Genomic DNA, 22,563 nt, shown 5'->3' on the forward strand with positions numbered 1-22,563 from the left:
CTCCCTTGTTCCACGCACGTCCGATTTCTGAATTCTCTCCCCTTTTCGAAAATAGTGTACACCTCAATTTTTCCTGCTGAAGTGCATAATCTCACACTTTCTCACTTTGGCTTCCATTTGCCTCTAATTTTTCAACTCTCATAACCTATCCAAACCATTTTGCAGCCTCCCACCTGTTCAGAATTACCTGTCCCTTCATCTTTATTTGTATCATCTGCGAACAGAGCGACAATCCGCTCAGTTCCTTCCTCTAGATCACTGATGTATAAATAAGTTACAAAGGCAGAAACATACGAGCAATGATGAAAACCATGGAGAAATAAATTTTGAACAATAAAAAGAAAGAGAGGGGCGGCACGGTAGCACAGTGGTTAGCACTGTTGCTTCACAGCTCCAGGGTCCCGGGTTCGATTCCCGGCTCGGGTCACTGTCTGTGTGGAGTTTGCACATTCTCCTCGTGTCTGCGTGAGTTTCCTCCGGGTGCTCCGGTTTCCTCCCACAGTCCAAAGATGTGCGGGTTAGGTTGATTGGCCAGGTTAAAAATTGCCCCTTAGAGTGGGATGCGTAGGTTAGAGGGATTAGCGGGTAAATATGTGGGGATAGGGCCTGGGTGGGATTGTGGTCGGTGCAGACTCGATGGGCCGAATGGCTCCTTCTGCACTGTAGGGTTTCTATGATTTCTATGATTTCTAAAGTTAGAATGAAAAATAAATATAAAGTACAGCAGAGAGCCCGAGAACGGAAATAGAGGAGGAAATAATCTTACAGAGCATGTGGAAGACTGGGAGACTAATAAAGTAACACATCGACAGCGAGAGACTGCAAGGGAAATAGAGAATCACAGACAGAGAGAGATCGTGAGATGCAACATGCAGACTTTGGGAAAAGGCACAAGAGAAAGCTGGAGAGGGAGAGAGTTCAGACGGGGATATTTGAAAACACCTTTTATTTACTTAACTCTTTCCTTGTCGGAAAACGTTCCAATGATCTTCACAGACATTTGAAATGGTAAAACCTTTACACCAATCCAAGCAGCTATTAGGAACGAGAAAATGATTTTACGCCACATCCTACATGAAAGAGAAAAAAGGACTAAGATTTTTACTGACGGAATTCCAGTGGATTTTGCTGCGACAGTTGAAGATCGCTAGAGTTGAAACGATTAAAACTGGCAAAATGGATTAAGATAGGGATTGGAAAAAAGTACAGGTATACGGAGAGTTTTGGTGGTTAAATGAGATTACAGAAATCAGAAAAACTTTCGGGACTGGAGGAGGTTAGAGAGATGGGATGGACGTCGGGATGGAGGAGGGTACAGAGATGGAGACACATCAGTATTAGGTCAGCATACAAAGTTCAAGAAGGTGGTATTTTCTAATGGAGCTTAAAAATATTTCGGAAGTCAATGGAGGCTGTAGTTTGTGAAGATCTTGCGAAATAGAATATGTCACAGAATTAGGGTGACTTATTGGGACTGGAAAAGATTTCAAACGTTGGTGGAATGTTGCTGTTGGGAAATGTGCCAGAGTGAGGGAACGTTGTATGAGCTCAAGAAGCATACATAGTTTGTGCAGGGTCTATGGACTGGAACATCTTAAAGTGATACTGAGTTCTACAGGTGTCGAGGTATTTAATGAGTTCAGGAGGAATCAACATAACAAAAGCTTTGGAAAAAAATGTAGCATTTTTAACTCAAGGTGTGGCTGGATAGAAAATCAGATAGGTCAGATTCACAAGGGACGATTTCTGTAAGGGACGTTCTGTGATTAAGCAATAGATTTAGCAGAGGGTGTTTTATGGAATATGCAAAGTGGAACGTTTGACAGAATTGCTTTGGAGTAATGGTTTCTGGAAGAAGCAATTAAAAGGTCGACAGTTTGAACAGATCCCGACAACATAAATCAGTCAGGTGAAGTTGTGGATTAGAATAAACGTGAAGGAGTAGACACGTTGTCAGATCTGGACGTCAGGTATGACATCTGCGGACTTGATTGGGAACAGGTTCCAGAGAGAGGCACGGAGGTGGCCCATAACCACGAACCAAGATGAAATGATTTGCACCCTCTCACCCATCGCATCTCCAACCCCCGAGCTCTTATCTCCTATCCCAGACACAGGCTCCACATGTGATCACGCAGATACTGAGTCACTGTCTGTCCCGGGGAGGACTGGGGGTAAAGAGAAATAGATTGGAATAAAACGATCATGGATTCAAGATATCTTTTTCTCAAATATTGTTGATGAAGCGATATTTATACCTCAAATTCCACCAGCCAACCAATCAGTATTCTACTCTCATCCAGTATAAATTGTTGTTTCTCTCTTATTCCGTTATTGTTGCAAAATGTACGAATCACTATAAGACGGGGAGCTTCAAAATTACGCCTCCTTCAGCAATAAACAAGTGGTGCACCAGCAAAGAAGTAAACTCTTTCTCTATGGAGGCAGGCAGGATGGATAGATGGATGGGTGGATAGACGGGTGGCTGGACAGATGGGTAGCTAAACAGATTGATGAAATAGTAGATAGATGAACGGAGGGATGGAGTGAAGGAAAGAGGGAAAGAGGGAATGATGGAAGGAGGGATAGTGGGATGAATGGTTGTATAAACGGACAAATTGACTTGCCTGTCATGAACATCTCTTTGATGTTTTTCATCCTCGAGGGTTTTTCCTTTGTTTCCGCCGTTGGTCAACTTTTGCATCAAAGCACTGAATCTTCGAGCAGATTCAAATTTAATTGTTTATTAATTTAGCTATCGACGTAACAGGATATTTCACCACACTCTTCAACTGCTCTCTGAATTTGGACTGAGTCGCCACATAAATAAATGTGTTTGTGCAGCAGTTTAAATCCCGTAGCATATACGCAATTTTTTCAAAGTTATAAAAAGAATCATCATCTAATCCATCTGCAGCGTCAAAAAAATATAAAAGATACACCAACCACAGAAGAAGGAAGCTGCCAGGAATGGTGAACAGCAAAATTATTGACTTCATTCTGTTCTCTATCTCTGGATCACTGTGATTCTCTCCTTTGCTCTCACCTCTCAGTCCTTTACGTATTCGACTAGTTAATAAAATATGTCTGACAGTCAGGGCGTTGACCAACAGAATTAAACCGAATGGTATCAATGGGGTTAAAATCTTTTCAAATTTTCTAAATCCAATCCATCTAGGGTCAGTGAAATAGCTTTGCTTATTAGAACAGTACCATGGTACATTCTCGATGATCTTTCTAGGTTCAAATCTGAAGTAGATGGGAATGTTTTTTAAACAAAGCAAAATGCCAATTGTAGATAGTATTAGCACCGCAGTTTTCCTGGTGCAATATTTAAGTTTCAGTGAATGACAACAAATGGCGACATATCGATCAAAACTGAAAGCGACAGTGAACCAAACAGAACAGTCTAGGGCTGCACGCAGAAGTGCATAGCGAACACTGCACACAGGGGTAATCCACAGGAAATTAATGTTGAAGTAATAATCATTGATGCGCCTGAGAATGACCTCAGTAATAATGACCAAGAGATCCGCAGTTGCCATTGCCACCAGATATTGAGTGGTGCAGGTGGAGAGACCACAATTCCCACGCGACAGAATGACGATTGCAAGCCCGTTAACTGTAAGAGAAATAACAGTCAAGAAACCGGAAATTATTAACATGCATCTGCTGCTCCCAATCACATTTGGCGTGATATTTAGCGTCAAAAACTGCGGATTAGGATCGGGTCAGTGAATCTCAAATTTGACCACAACTACCCTTCAGCTCCCACATTTGCGCCTGGCTGGCCACAGCACGCTTTCCAAATGAAAGCATCCCCATCCCTCCACGTGTCCCCAGATACCTTCAATGAGGGGAAGCACCTTCATCGAGGACCATTTTCTGAGATAATGGTACCGGAGTGAATGAAGGCAGATTTGTATTTCAGGGGCAAAAGATAAATGTCCAGATAATGCATACACAAAAAACAGAATGCACTCCAGAGTGTAGACAATGTGGAATTGCGAACAATTGGACGAGCTGAAATGGGAAATCTTGAAGAAAAAGCAAAGTATACAGATGGGTCAAACGGAATGAGGGTTAGATGAGTTGGAAAGAAAGAGCGCTTCAAGTGGTGCCTGAAGATAGACATAAAATATTTGGGATGAATATCCATGCTTTAAAATCTATACATTGAATATTAACTAATCATACCCATCAGTGTATTTTTGTTTAATATTGAAATAGATTATTGATTAAAGCACTGCAACCATAACCCAGTGAACCTCATGACTCTGCACAGGGAAAGTGATCATTCAGCCTCTGAAATTCTGTCATTAACTCTACACGGAATGCAATTGTTCAATGACAGAAAATGTCGATAAGTGCAGAGACAATTCTGAAAATATCGTGCATTTATTGTATTGAAGGGATGATGAGAATTCGATCGAATTTCACTTTGTCATTCACATATTAATTTTAGAAAAAGCTCATGCAGAGACTTAATCAGCCCTGTTGATTTTGCAAACTTACCAGGCACACCAACTATCCCAAGGACCATGTAGAATATTTTTCTGACCCATTGAATTGGTCGATGCATTTTCTGTGTGAAGTCAATCTGTCAGTTTGTGCAGCAGACAATACATGCACTGAGCACCGATTTTATAAACTCCAGGATCTCTAGGGAGATAGTGAAGTTTCAAAATTGTTTTATTCTTCAATTTAGAACAAACAGATTACGACATATGTCATAATTCCTGTTGAGGGAATATGCACGAAACTGAGAATTAATCGAACCATACACGATCTCATCGTCTGATCATATTTTTATCAATGCAATCTGTGTTAAACAGCGGTGGAGACATTCCCAAAAACAGCAAGTCACACATCCTTTGATCTCATTTTTTTGTTCGGAGATAACCTTGACTCTGAGTGGCCATTCAACAAGTAAATCCTTAATATTAGAGTGTCCTTTTGGAAACTTCGTATTCTAAATTGTGCCTGTACTATTTAGCTTTGGGTATTCGGTTCAATAACACATCGAACGAGATCAAACCATAGAATGTTTATACAATGGCACAGGGCCATTTGGTTGGTCGTGTCAGAGTCAGCTGTCTACAAGGTCAACTTATTTCTTAGTTGTCCTTGGCCCCAATATTGTTCCAAAAAACGTTATCGTCGGTTGTTTATTCAATTTGCATCCGACTGAATATGGCATCACCACACTCGCAAGCTGTTCATTTCAGATCCTAACAACGTGTTCTGTAAAACTCTGATTATCTCAATCGGCCTTTGATTTTGTTGCAAAATAACTGAAAACTGCGTCCTTTGTTTTTTGACAAATCAGCCTTTGCGAGTATCTCTCTACACTGTGAAAGACCATCATTATTTCAAACACATCTCTCAGCTCCACGGTAACTTTTCCGTCAAATTCTATACTATTTTGATTTCCCTTACATCTTTGTTCAAGTGTCGTTTCCAGAATGGTGCTGGATTTCCAATCTCCTTCTGTCTCTCACTCTGAGCTCAGAGCAACACAGGTTCAAGGTTTCATCTCTTTATTCAATACGTTACTGATTGTACCCGTGTGATGACATTATGGTATTAACATATTTTCTGTTCAAGGGGAATATTTTAAAATTCATTTTTATACAGGTCGACAGTATATCTGGAAGGACACAGTTCATATGTCAGGGGATCAGAAGGATTACTCATTTTAGCCATATGATATGTAGTTAGGAGAGAGCGAATGAAAACATCTGGAGAGCCGTAGATAGTCACAATTAGCGTTTAAAATTGGAGGTCCATTGATTTCTAACTGTGCCAACGACCACTACCTTCCACATGAGAGTGCACATCTTCTCAGCATCTAACTCTGAGAAGTTTATATATTTCAATAAGAGATCTTCCATGTCTCCATATTAAAAGAATTCCAAACTAATCAATTTTTCCACTTAAGACATACCTTTTCTTTCCATGGATCAACATGCTGGACCTTTTCCGAACTGTTTCCAATGGCAGAATATGCATCTTTAATTGCCTGGTAAAGACTCTACTCAATGTTCTAAATGCGGTAACTTCATTGCCTTCTCCACTTGCACATACCATAGCCGTGAATCTGCTTAAGCACCTCCACTGCTCTCTTCCCAAGTGAAGTTTGAAAATCAATATTTTCAGATGGAAATACTTCATCCTCTTCAGTGATGATACTGATGAATTGCTTCTCGTCCAATTATTGAGGTTGTAGTGTGGGGTCTTCCTCAGCCAATGATGCAGGCTTCTCACATCCTGAAGATTCTAAATGTTCATTTTCCAATACAGAAGCCATGTCAATGCAGACCACCAGCACCTCCCCCCCTCGCAACCCCAACTCCCCTCCCCCCCCAACCCCCCAGCTTACACAACACACACTCACTCGATTTCTATGAAAATCACCATCAAAATCAGAAATAGCAATTTTTTCCCTCCTCTCCTGCAGCTTTTGATTGTCTCCATGCTGTGGCAGGTCACTTGGCCCCGACCCTGATTTTCTCACATTCATCCAGAGAAATATAGCTTTCTGGCCAAAAAGGTATTCACTGGGTCACTGATGAGATAATGACAGTCCCGCAGTCTGTCGGCAGTCAGCCGCTGGTGTGCTTCACACCCAGGTGCTGACCTGTCGTTTTGAGACGTTGAACCCCCTCCTCGATGATGTGACCAGGCGACTTATTTATTCCGCCAGTTGCACTTCCTGAGCTATGACGTGCAGCTGTTGTTGATAGGCCTGAGGGGTCTTTGGAATGTTCGGTCTTTGGACGTTGCCAGTCTTTCGCCAGGGCCTCCATAAAGTCTGGGATATGGTTGCCTTGCGTCACAGCCTTCTCCCATCTGAAGTAGAGGCTGCCATCAGGGAGCCGCTCCTCAGGAATCTGTTTCTCCTCTCAATTTATTTGCAGTGACTGGCGGAGAGATGGTCTGTGGATGCTGGAGTGGCCAGGGTCAGCGATTTGGTGGGTAGCGGGGGAATGGGCTCGAATATGCCCCACGATTTGTCTCCATATGCAACAGTTGGCATGCAGGTCCTCATTGACGGCATGTCTGGCCTCAGAACAACAATACTTGGGTCCAACGTTACACAGCATCTCAAGGAGACACAACAGTGTGGTGAAATCCCGTCCAATCATAGACCTCCTCGGACGAAAATCCACATTGTCCCCAAACCCAGATCCGCTTCCCCAAGGAATTGAACCCCACAGTGTGAGAAGCCTCACGGGAATGCTTCGGTGCCCTCTGCCACTGAACAGGGTGGCTCCCTTTATGGGCTACTGCTGCACACCTTCCACTTCTGTGCTCTCGCCCCAAGATAGGATTTGCTGCTGTCCAGCAATGGAGGACTATCTATGGAGGGATCCTTCTCTTCTTCATGGGGATGGTGCAGGAGGGAGGGGTTCAGGTACTTAAGCAATTGGGGCTCGTACTGGGGAAGGTGTGACCTCTATGAGAAGGATGGTCTACACCTTAATCAGAAGGGGACCAATATCCTGGGGGGTAAATTTGCTAAGGCCATGCAGGGAGGTTTAAACTGATTCGGGGGGGGGGAGGGATCCTGAGTAGTGGGGCTGAAAGTGAGGGATGCATGGATGGGGACTGCAATGCACGGCATTGCAGAGGTGGGGTGGAGCAGGGTTTGAAATGTGTATACTTCAATGCCAGGAGTATTCGCAATAAAGTGGGTGAACTTGCAGCGTGGATCAGTACCTGGGACTTCGATGTTGTGGCTATTTCAGAGACATGGATAGAGCAGGGGCAGGAATGGATGCTGCAGGTCCCGGGGTTCAAATGTTTTAGTCGAAGTAGGGAAGGAGGTAGAAGAGGGGGAGGTGTAGCATTATTGGTCAGAGATTGTATCACAGTGTCAGAGAGGAGGTTTGATGAGGACTTATCTGTTGAGGTAGTATGGGCGGAGATTAGAAATAGGAGAGGAGAGGTCACCCTGTTGGGAGTCTTTTATAGACCTCCTAAAAGTTCTAGAGAGGTTGAGGAAAGGATTGCGGAGTCAATCCTGCTTAGGAGTGAAAGTAATAGGGCAATTGTTATGGGGGATTTTAACTTGACTAATATTGACTGGAATTGTTATAGCTCTAGCTCGTTAGAGGGGTCAGTTTTTGTTCAAAGCGTGCAGGAAGGTTTTTTGACTCAGTATGTAGACAGGCCAACTAGAGGTGAGGCTATATTGGATCTGGTGCTGGGAAATGAGCCAGACCAGGTGCTAGACTTGGAAGTTGGTGTGCATTTTGGTGATAGTGACCACAATTCGGTTACGTTCACCTTAGTGATGGAAAGGGATAGGCATGAACCTCGGGCCAGTGGTTTTAGCTGGGGGAAGGGTAATTATGAGGCTATTAGGAGAGAATTAGGAAACATAGGTTGGACTAGGAGATTACAGGGACTGGGAACGTCCGACATGTGGAGATTTTTCAAGGAGCAGCTACTGCGAGTCTGTGATAGGTATGTCCCTGTCAGGCAAGGAGGAATTGGTAGGGCTAGGGAACCGTGGTGCACCAAAAAAGTTTCTTTGTTGGTTAAAAAGAAAAAGGAGGCTTATGTTCGGATGAGACATGAGCACTCGGGTAGTGCACTAGAAAGCTTTAGATTGGCTAAGAGGGAGTTGAAGAGCGAGCTTAGAAGGGCTAAAAGGGGACATGAGAAGACTTTGGCGGATAGGGTTAAAGAGAATCCTAAGGCGTTCTATAGGTATGTCAAGAACAGAAGGTTGGTTAGGGCAAGTTTAGGGCCAGTTATAGATGGCAGAGGGAAGTTATGTGTGGAACCGGAGGAGATTGGTGAAGCATTGAACCAATATTTCTCTTCGGTGTTCACGCAAGGGGACATGAATATAGCTGAGGAGGACACTGGGTTGCAGGGGAGTAGAATAGACAGTATTACAGTTGATAAGGAGGATGTGCAGGATATTCTGGAGGGTCTGAAAATAGATAAATCCCCTGGTCCGGATGGGATTTATCCAAGGATTCTCTGGGAGGCAAGAGAAGTGATTGCAGAGCCTCTGGCTCTGATCTTCAGGTCGTCGTTGGCCTCTGGTATAGTACCAGAAGATTGGAGGTTAGCGAATGTTGTCCCATTGTTTAAGAAGGGGAACAGAGACTTCCCCGGGAATTATAGACCGGTGAGTCTCACTTCTGTTGTCGGCAAGATGTTGGAAAAAATTATAAGGGATAGGATTTATAGTTATTTGGAGAGTAATGAATTGATAGGTGATAGTCAGCATGGTTTTGTGGCAGGTAGGTCGTGCCTTACTAACCTTATTGAGTTTTTTGAGAAAGTGACCAAGGAGGTGGATGGGGGCAAGGCAGTGGACGTGGTATATATGGATTTTAGTAAGGCGTTTGATAAGGTTCACCATGGTAGGCCTCTGCAGAAAATGCAGATGTATGGGATTGGGGGTGATCTAGGAAATTGGATCAGGAATTGGCTAGCGGATAGGAAACAGAGGGTGGTGGTTGATAGTAAATATTCATCATGGAGTGCGGTTACAAGTGGTGCACCTCAGGGATCTGTTTTGGGGCCACTGCTGTTTGTAATATTTATTAATGATCTGGATGAGGGTATAGTTGGGTGGATTAGCAAATTTGCTGATGACACCAAAGTCGGTGGTGTGGTAGACAGTGAGGAAGGGTGTCGTAGTTTGCAGGAAGACTTAGACAGGTTGCAAAGTTGGGCCGAGAGGTGGCGGATGGAGTTTAATGCGGAGAAGTGTGAGGTAATTCACTTTGGTAGGAATAACAGATGTGTTGAGTATAGGGCTAACGGGAGGACTTTGAATAGTGTGGAGGAGCAGAGGGATCTAGGTGTATGTGTGCATAGATCCCTGAAAGTTGGGAATCAAGTAGATAAGGTTGTTAAGAAGGCATATGGTGTCTTGGCGTTTATTGGTAGGGGGATTGAATTTAGGAGTCGTAGCGTTATGTTGCAACTGTACACAACTCTGGTGCGGCCGCACTTGGAGTACTGTGTGCAGTTCTGGTCCCCACATTACAGGAAGGATGTGGAGGCTTTGGAGAGGGTGCAGAGGAGGTTTACCAGGATGTTGCCTGGTATGGAGGGGAGATCCTATGAGGAGAGGCTGAGGGATTTGGGATTGTTTTCGCTGGAAAGGCGGCGGCTAAGAGGGGATCTTATTGAAACATATAAGATGATTAGAGGTTTAGATAGGGTGGATAGTGATAGCCTTTTTCCTCTGATGGAGAAATCCAGCACGAGGGGGCATGGCTTTAAATTGAGGGGGGGTAGTTATAGAACCGATGTCAGGGGTAGGTTCTTTACCCAGAGAGTGGTGAGGGATTGGAATGCCCTGCCAGCATCAGTTGTAAATGCGCCTAGTTTGGGGGCGTTTAAGAGATCCGTAGATAGGTTCATGGACGAAAAGAAATTGGTTTAGGTTGGAGGGTCACAGTTTTTTTATTTTTTTTTATTTTTAACTGGTCGGTGCAACATCGTGGGCCGAAGGGCCTGTTCTGCGCTGTAATGTTCTATGTTATATGTTCATCGGGACCTGGGGTGGAGACTACTGCATGCAGCATTGCATTAAAAAGAAAATGGCAACAGTCCACGGGCTTCCATGAAACCTGCCCTTTTTGGAGTCCGTGAACCACGTCGAGGGTACTTGTTTTAAGCTGCACTCCCTTTTAGTTATGAAAGAAAACTTTTATTGATGTTTGGTTTGCCCTTCAGTCCCCCGCTCCGCGTTTACGGACACCCGGTGTGGAGGTCAGCGGGGAAGGCAGCAGACTTCCTCGTGCACCTGCTGCTGGGCCTGGCTCAATATGTTACAAACAGATCCAGGCAGCGTGCGAACAAGTTTTTTCTTCAGTCCGACTCTCTGCCCTTCAACCGCAGCTCTATTCACAGCTGGGTGCCTCTGGAGAGGGAGCATGCGCCGTCCGAGGGCACAATTGAGGCCTTTCATGATGGTTTGAGCACTGCAGTGGGGACTGCCATGTATTGTTGACCCCATTTAAGCATATTTTGGACCAGTGAATTAAATTTCTTTTCTGCTTTATTGTTTGCTTTATGTGGTTTGTCCTCTATTAAGAGACTTTCCTTCTTGCTTTATCACTTAGTGTAGTAGATTCGGTTTAATCTTTTTTAACAAAAAGAAAGTTAGGACGTGTGTATCTTACGACCAAATCAGAGCCAAATTCAAGATCACTGAATTTTATGACCCTCTTCAGCTTTTGTAAGGAAACGTTCCTATTTAACTGGAAGCTTAGCTTTAAAAAGTATCTATTGTTGCTAAATTTTATGGCCCGTTCTGCAAGATTGTGAGGAGTTCGTGTTATTTCATAGATTCATAGAATCCCCACAGAACAGAATGATGCCATTCATCCTATCAAACCAGCACTGACACCAATTCCACCCAGGCATTATCCCTGTCACCCCACGTATTTACTAATCTACTTGACACTCAGGGGCAATGTAGCATAGCCAATAACCTAACCCACAGACCTCAGGAATATGGGAGGAAACGCATGCAGAGATGGGGAGAATGTGTAAAACCCACACAGACAGTCACACGAGGGTGGAAATAAACCTGGGTCTCTTGCGCTGTGAGGTAGCTGCGCTGACAACTTTGTTACCCATAGCCTGGTTCAAGAATGTCCATTGTTACTGACTTTTACAAGTGTGGTCTAGTTCATAACATACCCAATGCAGACTCCAATTCTAACATTTTGAAGGGAGAGGTTTTTAGATTTTTAAAAAATCATGATATTTACTTCCCCTGGCTGAACGCATTAAATCAGCAACTTTCCTTTGGCACCGATATGCAGTCCAGGGAACTTTACTTTTTCATATAACGGTAACTTCTTTCCTCATCGTGCATTTCCTGTTGGCTTAGATTTTCGTCGGCCAGAATATGCGTTCCCTTTTCCTCCACCTCATGCAATAAGGTATCCAAAACATGTTCAGAGATATCCTGACTTTTCTTCCTGCCAGATAGACTTTCAGCTGCCATATTCTGCATTAAAAAAAAAATTCAACATGTTAATGAAAATGTAGAACAGATTTAAATAGTACCTTCAGATATAAAACAACAAAACCAATGTTCACTTACAAATAGCAAGCATAAAGCATCTTATATCATAAAGATACAATTTAAAATTACACTTAAAAAATGAATAGCCTTGACTGTTTAAACGAAAAATAATCCGGTTAATATGAATTACAATTTATTTTTAAAGCGGTTGTGTGACCTGTTGCTTCCTTTTTCTTCAATTCAAAGCTGTAGATTCCAACAGCTGCCCTCAATGGGCGTTCCTTTGCATTCAATGCGCGTTCCCACAGAGTAACGTCAGAGCGGGGCGTGGGTGGATGGAACTGCGCTCCACCCGAACATGCGCTGATCGTCACTCCACAGATCAGAGGGCTGCCTCTGAGCATCCCGGAAGGGTGCTCGCCATTTTTCAGCGCCTGTATGTTCATTCGTGGGGCATGGGTGTCGCTTTTTGGCCAGAATTTATTGCTCATTCCTAGTTGCCATTGAGAGGGTGGTGGTGAGCTGGCTTCTTGAGTGGCTGTAGTTCACCGCTGCGAGTTGACCCACAATGCCTTTAGGGAGGGAATTCCAAGATATTGACGCAGCAACTGCGAAGGAATGGTGATATATGTCCAGGTTTGGATGGTGAGTGTCTTGAAGTGGAAATTGCAGCTTTTGGTGTTCCCATGTATCTGCTGCCTTCGTCCTTCAGATGGAAGTGGTCGTCGGTTTGGAAGGTGCTGCACAAGGGTCTTTGGTGAATTGCTGCAATGCATCTTGTAGATAGCACACACTGCTGCTACTGAGCGTCCATGGTGGAGAGATTGAATGTTTCTTGATGTGGTGCCAATCAAGTCTGCTGCTTTGTCCTGGATGATGTCAAGCTTCTTGAGTGTTGTTGGAACTGCATCCATCCAGGAAATTGGGGAGTATTGATTCACATTCCTGACTTGTGCCTTGTAGATGGTGGATAGCTTTTGGGGAGTCAGGATTTGAGTGATACACTGCAGTATTACTAGCTCTTGGTCTTGAAGCCACTATGTTTATCTGGTGATTTCAGTTAAGTATGGTCAATGGTAACCCCAACGATGTTGACAGTTGGGTATTCAGTGATGGTAGCACCTTGAATATCAAAATATGCTTTTTGGAACTTCTTAATTGGTGATGGTCATTGCTGGTAATTTGGGTGGCACGCGATGACAAATTGAGTAGCACTGCTGCCTCAAAGCGCCAGGGACCAGGGTTCTACTCCCGGTTTGGAACACTGTGTGGAGTTTGCACATTCTCCCCGTGTTTGCGTCGGTTTCCTCTGGGTGTTCCGGTTTCATCCCGCAATCCAAAGATGTGCGGGTTAGGTCGATTGGCTATGCTAAATTGCACCTCAGTGTCAGGGGATTTAGCTGGGTTAAATGCATGTGGTTTTATGGATAAGGCCTGGATGGGTCTGTGGTCGGTGCAGAATTAATGGGCCAAATGGCCTCCTTCTGCACTGTAGAATCCTATTAGTGTTGCTTGCCACTTGTCAGCCCAAGCCTGGATATTGTCCAAAACTTGTTGCATTTGAAGATAGACTGCTTCAATATCTGAGGAGTTGTGAATGCTGCTGAACATTGTGCAATCATCAACGAACTACCCCACTTTGACCTTTTGATGGAGGGAAGGTCATTGTTGAAGCAGCTGAACTTGGTTTGGCCGAGGACACTACTCTGAAGGACTCCTGCAGAAATGTGGGCACTTTTCCCACTGCGTATCAACAGGCAAAGACTTCCAACCGGTACGCAGAAGTTACCTCGAATCCCGGCGTAATGACTGCACACCGCACATGCGGATACGGGCTGGACATGCGCACTAAAAGCACGCTGCACTCAATGTTCCGTTTTTTTTAAAACTGACGGGAGTGAAGCGCTGTTTCGCTCCACTGATATAACCATTTTGGCTGAAGATGCTCATGCCAAATCTAACCTATTGTCAAATACGAGCTGCTATGATATTTTCCAGCATGATTTCACAATGTCACTATCATTCTTCAAGAGCTGCTAACTTGTTTACATTCAGAAGCAAAATAAATACCCGTAACTTAAACCGCCTAAAATAGGTGAATTTCAAACCGTGATCCAATTCCCGATGCGAGCCTTCAACCTCCAACGAGGCAATCTGCGGAGACACAGCGTGACACAGGAAGACTCTCGCCATGCCCCCTCATGACGTAAAGGACTGCGAACACCCATTGAGTTCCAGTATTGAAACAGCAGTGTGTATTGAAGACAAATTATATTATCAATGAATGTTTATTTTGTTTCCCTTTTGCTATTAATTTTAAGCATTTAATCCTATTGTTATTGACCCTTTTAAAATGTCATTTCGTTTTATAATTGGAAATGTGTATTATTTAAATTGTATAAATTAACAAATATTTGCTGCGGTGACCCGCTGCAGCAAAGCAGATCAAAATAATATGCAAATAAGTAAGTGTGAATACTTCGCTATCAATGGGGCAAGAAAGCTCATGTGGTGTCCAATTACGTTTATTTCGATACGTCAGCGCAGCAATTCGAACTTTGTCATTGCTATCAAATACACCCTGCCCTCAACCTCACAATATAAATATTGCCGTATTTTCCTTGTCTTCAACTGTGACAAAGGGTCATCCTAATTCGAAATATTGGCTCAATTCTCTGTCCGCAGATGCTGTCAGATCTGCTGAGATTTCCAGGCATTTTATGTTTTGCTTCAGATTACAGCATCTGCAGTATTGTACCTTTTGTCTAAGGTTTGGTTGGAAATGCTATGGGTGGCCTCTTGGTAGCAAAGTGGGATCAGTGGTTATTAGGCAATGGCAGGATTTCATAACGTAGAGAAAGGAAAGCATTGTCTAATGTTTTATGGAATAAGAGAGGCAGATTTAGGCTGACTGTAGGCTTTTACTGGCGACATGCATGCAAATGCAAATACGGATTTTCAACGCAGCTTTTCTTGGAAATGTTTAACATGCAGGAGGCAGGAGATTGTTTGAATTCAATTTCCTGCCTCCTATCGGAAACGTGTTTGGAACAGCTCCACGTCTGCCAGCGGTCGCGGTGTGGTTGACTGAGCTTCGGTAATTGCTAATGCTTTTCAGTGTGAATATATCGGCCCAAAATACCGATTGCGAGCCGAATTTTTTTTTTAAAATAAATAAATATTTACGTTTCCGGTGCTGTTCCGCCGAAACGAGCAAAGTCTGCAGCAGCCTCGGACCCACAGCTGAGCCTTCTGTCCAGCCTCCAGCGCGCGTGGCAAAAGGTTGATAACCACACCTTCTAATGACGCAGCACGCTTGTGAACGTCCATTGAGGTCCAGGTTCCAAAAGACAGTTTTGCAGTGAAAACAGGACCATGGTCTTCGATAGGTATGTATTTGTATTTCACTTGTTTTTGCTATTGATTTTAACTTGCTAACACTGCTGTTATTGGATCTCGAAAGCTGCATTTTTAAAAATATATTTTAATTATTTCACATGAGTATTATGCAACATGAATAAATGAATGTTTTGTTGGTTTTAAATTGTGGAAGTACAATGTAGGGTCGTGGAATCATAGGGTTGAAATTTACCGTGTTGCCCTAAATCTGCAATGTATTATTATAACTTTCCAATATGCGTGGCATGCTAACAATTGTTTGTGTGATTTAATTTAGACTGGCAACTGAACATTTTGCTGGGGACAAAGAGAACTCAGAATTCCTCTGAACATGATTTGGAAAACGGAGTGGATAAAGTTGAACAGAGAAAAGTTCAAATGTCGGGCATTGGAAATCGAAACCACCGAGGAAAATACGAGCTACGGCTTGGAAGTAACTTCCAACTTTGGTGTCTGCAGATTGTGAAGTGCCGAGGACCGCAGAACAGTGTGACCCGAAACATAATGAAGTGATGCATTCAGCCAGGATATGCAACATTGTTTTGCTGAAAACTTAAAACTGAAACAAAATCACTCTGAAAGTAAGGATTTCAATCTGTACTGAGTATGATGCATTGATCTGTCTCCTCACAGATTTGCAGAAGGGTCGCAAATTTAGAAACAGCGGGGGTCTCCGAAGTTGCCTAAACAGCACAGTCTCCTTACAAACCAGAAGAGGATCTTATAATGCAGTTACCTAGGAGATTGTAAACACTGCCGCAGTCTATTGAGATTTAGCTGTTACTGACATACAGGTTGATGGCAAGATTTTTAAAAACATTTCAATCGTTTTTCTACAGGCACAAGGGCATATAATGCCCGGGAGCATTCGCTGACCCCAGGCGGACTGGCGTATAAATAAGTGGTTCACTACACAGGAGGAAGACGCTTGGGACCTGCTGGTTTTCTCATGCCTGGAGTATGTGTTGGTGGAGATATTGAGTTTTGTCAAGGTAAGATGAAAGGCGAATTGATAATTTCCAAGACAGTTGCTATGATGGAAATAATATGTTGCTTTGTGTCAACTTTCACAGATGCCATTGTGACAACACAGCAGAATATGACTGAGAGTCAGGCCACAGCACATGTTCCAACTGGTTATCTAAGGGAAGCTGGTAAATCACAACAGTGCAGCACTGAAGCTGTAGCAGAGGGGGAGGCCGTGCAGCCTGATGAATTCTCTGACATTGATATTCAGAATGAGCAAGTGATTAGGGAGGGCGATCCCTGTGATGACGCGGCTGCTGAAATGGAGTAAAAGCACCCAGAACTTTCAAGAGGTGAGTAGCCTTCATTAGTGGCAGAGGAAGACTCTATATCTCCTGAACCTACACTTCTTACAGTCAGTGGAAGTGGTTATTAATACACTTTGCGAGGCTGTAAATGTGTTAGCTGAAGGTTACGCTGAAAATGGAAGGAGATAAGCTGTAGCCCTGAGTGATTTCTACCAGCAGCTGGAAATAGCAAATGAGCTGCTGAGACAGCATCATGAGAGTTTGGTGCAGCAGAATGAGATGCTGAGACAGCAAAATGATTTCCTTAAGCCGTTAATAAATAAGTTGGTGACACCTGCTGCTGCACCTTCAGACCAGAAGCAACCTCTTTCAGAGTCAGCTGCTGCTGGGCAAGACCGGGCTGCATCAGGCATGCAGGGAGATATGTCATGTCGGGTGGAATGGCCCAGAGACGACGCAGGAAGAATTCACATCCTTCTCTTCAATCTCCAACGCTGCTACCTCTACCTCAACCACTTTCTCCTCTTATGCATGTTCCATTTAAATTGCTTCTTCCAATTTGTTTATGGTTAATATTTCCGTCTTGTTTATTTAGATTATTCAATGAATATTATCATATTTCAATCTTGAGTTTTGATGTTTGAATACATTTTTGTACAAATCTGTTAAGTTTAATGGCAAAATTGTAATAAACAAATGACAAAAAATATATAATTTGAAAACTTTAAACATGTTTGCATTTAACTTAACATAACTACCTCTACTTTTTTTTTGCACTAAAATATATTTTATAACTTGATCAGGATAAACAATAAAATATTTTTCAAGCTTAACGTAACGGTTCCTGTCTTTTTGTAGACGAGTTGTAAAGGGGATGGAGGGTTTGAAGAGAGGAATGGATGCAAGGGAGGGAAGGGGTGTGTTTGGACAAATGAGCTAAATATTTTAAAAGCTAACTGTCCAAACGTAACAGCAGCCAGACGACCCCGAAGTGCCGTTGCGTCACCTGGAGCTCGGGCTTCTCCATCAGGCTCCTATTGGCCTCATCCAGCTCCTCCATCTCCATTGGTAATTGCTCTTCTGGGTGCATTTTCACTCTACTCTTGCGGGCAAAGTTATGCAATGCACAACACGCTACAACAATCTTTGTCGCTAATTCCAGTGCATATTGCAAAGTGCACCCTGACATGTCCAGACATCGAAAACGTGACATCAGTACACCAATTGTTCTCTCCACCAGCAGAGCACGGTTGTAACGTTCCTGTGCTTGTTTGTTCGTCTTGCGGAATGGTATCATAAGCCATATTCTCAATAGGTATTCCTTATCACAAAGTAAACAACCTGCATTTCCGCGTGATGTTGTCATTGTCGAATATATCATTGAACTCTCAAAAACGAATGATCTTGTCCCCCGTTGTTTGCGTTTGCACTGAAAATCCTCATTTATGCATCACGCACAATCATGACTTTTAAAGAATGCAATCCATTCCTGTTAATAAACGCAGCAGCGTCATGTTTTGTTGCCTTCAGTGTAGTGTCTGTTCTACCATCAGCTTAAATTGCCTCTTGAAAGCCAGCAGTTCTGTGAAATCTGATGGACCTCTCCTTCATCTTTGCAGGAATATGTCAATTTTTTAAAACTCAGAAGACCTGTGCAAAATCGCATCAATTACATGGTGAATACACATTCTCGCTGCGTTTCGTGATATGTTAAAAATTTCACTGGTGCCATGTTGAAAATAGGCAGATTCCAAAAATAAAATCAGTGCTGTTGTTGCTTTCATCTCCACTGTTTAGGCATTGCGACAGCCAGGACTTCAGTCAATATTTCACAAAGGCATCCCATTCCTTCCTTGTTTTAGCACAGTCTCCTGGTTCACATCTCCTCGGACATCATTTTATATGATGTCCTTTGCCTGTGCACTCTACCGGGTGCGTAACTGATCTGCCTCCTCATCAGGCGATGACATAGCCTGACACTGCGTTCATGATGACTGCGCCTAACCTGAAGACACAAATTGGAACTAGTCATCCTTAAAATTATTGTTAATAGCTGCAGGGCAGAATGCTTGTGGGCATGTCTCCAGATTTACAATCTGCTCAGGATTCTAAATACATTTCAGATAGATAGTTCGCATCAATTTACAGGTGACTTCCTTGCATCAACGAAGGCATTCAACATTTCCAAGTCATTTAAAACAATTACTTAGACGAGTAAGTATCAACAAAGACTGAATTATAAAATTATTTCTGCACTTCTTTACTGAGGCATGGAAGAAGCAACATGAACTGTATTCTTAAATTACTTATGTCGGTTTTAACTGTGGCTTGGAAGAATAAACATAAACCACGTTATAAAAATATTTATGTGATTCGTTACTGAAGCTTGAAACGTCAAACAACGGAACTTAAAATAAATTACCTTTCTTAAGTCCCTCCTGAGGCTTGTAAGGATTAACATAAATTACAGCACTTCAGTTCAATTTTTTTCAAAGATATCATCCTTAATACCAGCATAATGAGCTGCGGTTTTTTTAATGCTGATTTTTTAAAGGTTTTTTTCCATCGTTTATTTACAACAATAACTTCATATCTAATTATCCCAGCAACATTACCCAGCTCGGCCCCTATCCCTATGTAATTATAGAATCCTAGAAACCCTAGAGTTCAGAAGGCACTGAAGGGATTCAGCCCATCCAGTCTGCACCAACTCTCCGTATATTAATTTCACTTTGGCCAACCCCACGTTTCCCATAAATCGATGTATTTACCATGGATAATCCGCGTCATCTACACTGTTTTGGATACTAAGGCGCAATTTACCTTAGCCAAATTTTGGACTGTGGGAGGAAAATCAAGCAGACAGTTGAAGAACGGGCAAACGCCAAACAGACAGTCACCCGTCTTCCCCTGATACTCATTGACCCTAAAGTGCTATATTTAACTGTCTGTTGAAAATATAAAACGTTTTGTCCTTAACTATGCTATTTGGTAGCGAATTCAACAAGCTGATCACTCTCTGGGTGAAAAAAATAATAATCCTCACCTCTGCCCTAAACGGCCTATCCTCCATCCTCAACCTATATCCCAATTCTGGACGCCCCCACAATTGGGCACATCCTTCATTCATCTACAATTTATTCTTCTTTTAGAATTTTATAAGTTTCTAAGAGATCCTCTCTCATTCTTCTGAACTCCAGAAAAGGCAATGCTAACTGACTCAATCTCCCCTTATACATCGGACCTGCCATCCAAGCGATCAGTCAGGTAAAACTTATCCTTCAATGGATTGTTATCTTCTGTTGTCTCTTTGTGGAAGCGATGATATCAGTTGGATGTGGGTGAAATGGCACTGGTTCCATTGGGATCGGGAATCCACAGTTCTATTCAGTCACTCAGTTCAAACTGCCGGAAGGAATGTGTGATAATATTCAGTTATGCTGTCCACGTTCTTCAAACACAGAAACCACTGTCTCAGATGCCCATCATGGGCTTAGTCATCTACTGGTACCACCGAGAAGATGAGAGTGACACAGCTTATGCTGGGTACAGTGAAACATACGGCAGAAAGCAAGGAGCCATGTCGACAGGGATAATACATTCTCAGCTGAGGCACTAAAGATCACCCGTAAGATACAGCGAAAATGACGTTCTGCATTCTATGACAGTGATTCCCGTCACTCTGTACCGATTGTCAGTGAGAAGACTTACAAAATCAGGTTAAAGTCCAACCGGTTTATTTGGTAACAAAAGCAACTCACTTTCATTCCCATTGTCAGTGTCCAGCGCTCCGAGGAGAAGTGCACTGCGACCCAGGTGCAAAGTTACGTTCCCTGTAAGAAGGTCCAAAAAAACACTCCCATGGTAGGCACAGCACAGTGTTGGCGACAGAGCAAATTTTCCTCAGCAATGTCCCTATTAAACCCTCCAAGGTTTGGTACAGCATGGGATTCGAACCAGGAACTATGTCCAGTTTTTTTTTTCCATTTGAATCACTGACGTTTGGAATAATAGCGTCGATTGAGAAACAATGCTTGCCACCTATTTATATGAGTAATGTTGTTGCTCTCTCTATATCCAGTTCTTGGGAGGACCTGTGGTCATTTCCAATCGCTGTACCTGAAGTCAGAGATAAATCCCTCAGAAAGGTCCGGCAAAGATTTAATTGATTATTTCAGACAGCCTCCCGAATTCTCGCTACCGCTGAAAATACCTCAATCCCCGAGAGCGCTTCTTAATCATCACTTCCAGAACGAACAACGCATCCTATCACTGTTATCTCATTAATCCTTTGCATTTTTGCATTATCCTTGGTTTTGAAGACTCTGCATAGTTCTGAATATCCCCCCACATCAACTACAACTATTTACATACCTCATAAAATAATTCCTGAAGCCAGAACCCGCCCTGTGCCTGCAAGCGCCAATGACCCCTTGAGCCCTCATTCTTTCTGTTAATTCGGAAAGACCCTGCAAATTTCCGAATTTCTCAAATATCCTCCATTGTGGACAGTGCACACTAACTCCGTAATCTCTTGCAACGGCTGTCCTCTATCTCTGTAAACGCTTCTAAAACCCACAAAAATCTTTATCCCTTCACTTCCATCAATCGCTGAAACGCTTTGATCTCTTTGGCACCCTGCAACCATTCCTCGCCTTGTAGCGCCTTAGATTCCCTGCAATTCTGTCACCATCTCGATAACAGCTTCAATCCCCGACAAAATTCTCCATCAATTTTTGATGCGGCCTCCAGCCTCGACAAAACTCATTGCCTCAGTCACCTTATCCTGCCCCGACAGCATATCCTACTCCTGTGACATCCTCCATCATGGAGAACCAGCCCTATCCCTGTAAGTTCATCCAGCCCTGATAAACCTTAACTTCTCGGTAAATTGCACCAATCCATACAACTCCTTCAATGTCTATAACTTCTTCCAGCTTCAAAAACCCTTCGGAAATGTGCTCCACACGCCAACATCTCCGTCTCATTACCCGGTTCAACTCTACAAACGTCCCCATCTCTGTATGTTTCTACAAACACCGATGAACCTTCCTAACTTTGTAAGCAACTCTAGCCAATACAGCACATCTCCGAAACATACTCCAGCTCAGATAACCTACACTGCACTTGTAACATCCTCTAATTCGTGCAATGTATCCGATCTCTGAAAGGTCCACTAACCTCTCCAACTCCCAAATTCCGTAACCACCTTCCAATTCCTGAACAACCACCATCTCGTTCATTGAAGTAACCTATCATTCAATAAAACACCGCTATTTTTTTTGCGCTTTTCATATGCGCATTGCTCGCTGTGTGTGATCAGTTGAAATCTTGAGTACGTGGTTAAAAAGTGATTTCTCATTATCAATCCGCTTGAGGACGTCCGATACTTCGTAAGAACTAAGTTACTAAGTAACTTGCATCCAGGCTTTCTTCATTTTTATATTCCAAGATAATGGTTTAAGACAAGTACCGAACAAAAAGGAAGACAAGTTCATGCAGATATATGTTTTTCTTTCACTTAAATTTGAAGACAACTCCGATTTCTCACAAGATGCTATCACAAGATGCTCATTAACGATAGTCACATTGGTTTTGCGAGAGGGAGATCATGCCTCACTAACCTGGTGGAGTTTTTTGAAGAAGTGACCAGAATGGTTGACGAGGGAAGGGCCGTGGATATCGTCTATATGGACTTTAGTAAAGCGTTTGACAAAGTCCCTCATGGTAGGCTGGTGAAAAAGGTTGGATCTCATGGGATAAAGGGGGAGGTGGCTAGATGGGTGGAGAACTGGCTTGGTCACAGAAGACAGAGGGTGGTCGTGGAAGGGTCTTTTTCCGGCTGGAGGCATGTGACTAGTGGTGTTCCGCAGG

At 43.1% G+C, this 22,563-nt stretch overlaps 1 protein-coding gene across 1 annotated transcript; it reads right to left on the reverse strand.

Moving 5' to 3' along the window:
- Positions 1–2,735: 2,735 nt before the first annotated feature.
- LOC144505379 (putative G-protein coupled receptor 139) lies at positions 2,736–14,209 on the reverse strand. The gene is made up of 4 exons (XM_078231495.1): positions 14,087–14,209; positions 11,826–11,998; positions 6,088–6,191; positions 2,736–3,622 (listed from the first exon to the last, which is right to left on the reverse strand). The coding sequence occupies exons 1-4, from the start codon at positions 14,207–14,209 to the stop codon at positions 2,736–2,738; spliced, it is 1,287 nt and encodes a 428-aa protein (XP_078087621.1).
- Positions 14,210–22,563: the final 8,354 nt, after the last annotated feature.

The sequence above is a fragment of the Mustelus asterias genome, chromosome 16 (genome assembly GCF_964213995.1).
Source record: "Mustelus asterias chromosome 16, sMusAst1.hap1.1, whole genome shotgun sequence".
Taxonomy (NCBI): domain Eukaryota; kingdom Metazoa; phylum Chordata; class Chondrichthyes; order Carcharhiniformes; family Triakidae; genus Mustelus; species Mustelus asterias.

Coding starts and splice junctions, on each gene's coding strand:
- LOC144505379 (XM_078231495.1), bottom strand. CDS start 14,209: ATGGCGAGAGTCTTCCTGTGTCACGCTGTGTCTCCGCAGATTGCCTCG. Junction 6,192..11,825: donor AGTTACCGTTATATGAAAAA/GTAAAGTTCCCT, acceptor GCAATTCATCAG/TATCATCACTGAAGAGGATG. Junction 3,623..6,087: donor TAAGCAGATTCACGGCTATG/GTATGTGCAAGT, acceptor TTTCTCTTACAG/TTAACGGGCTTGCAATCGTC.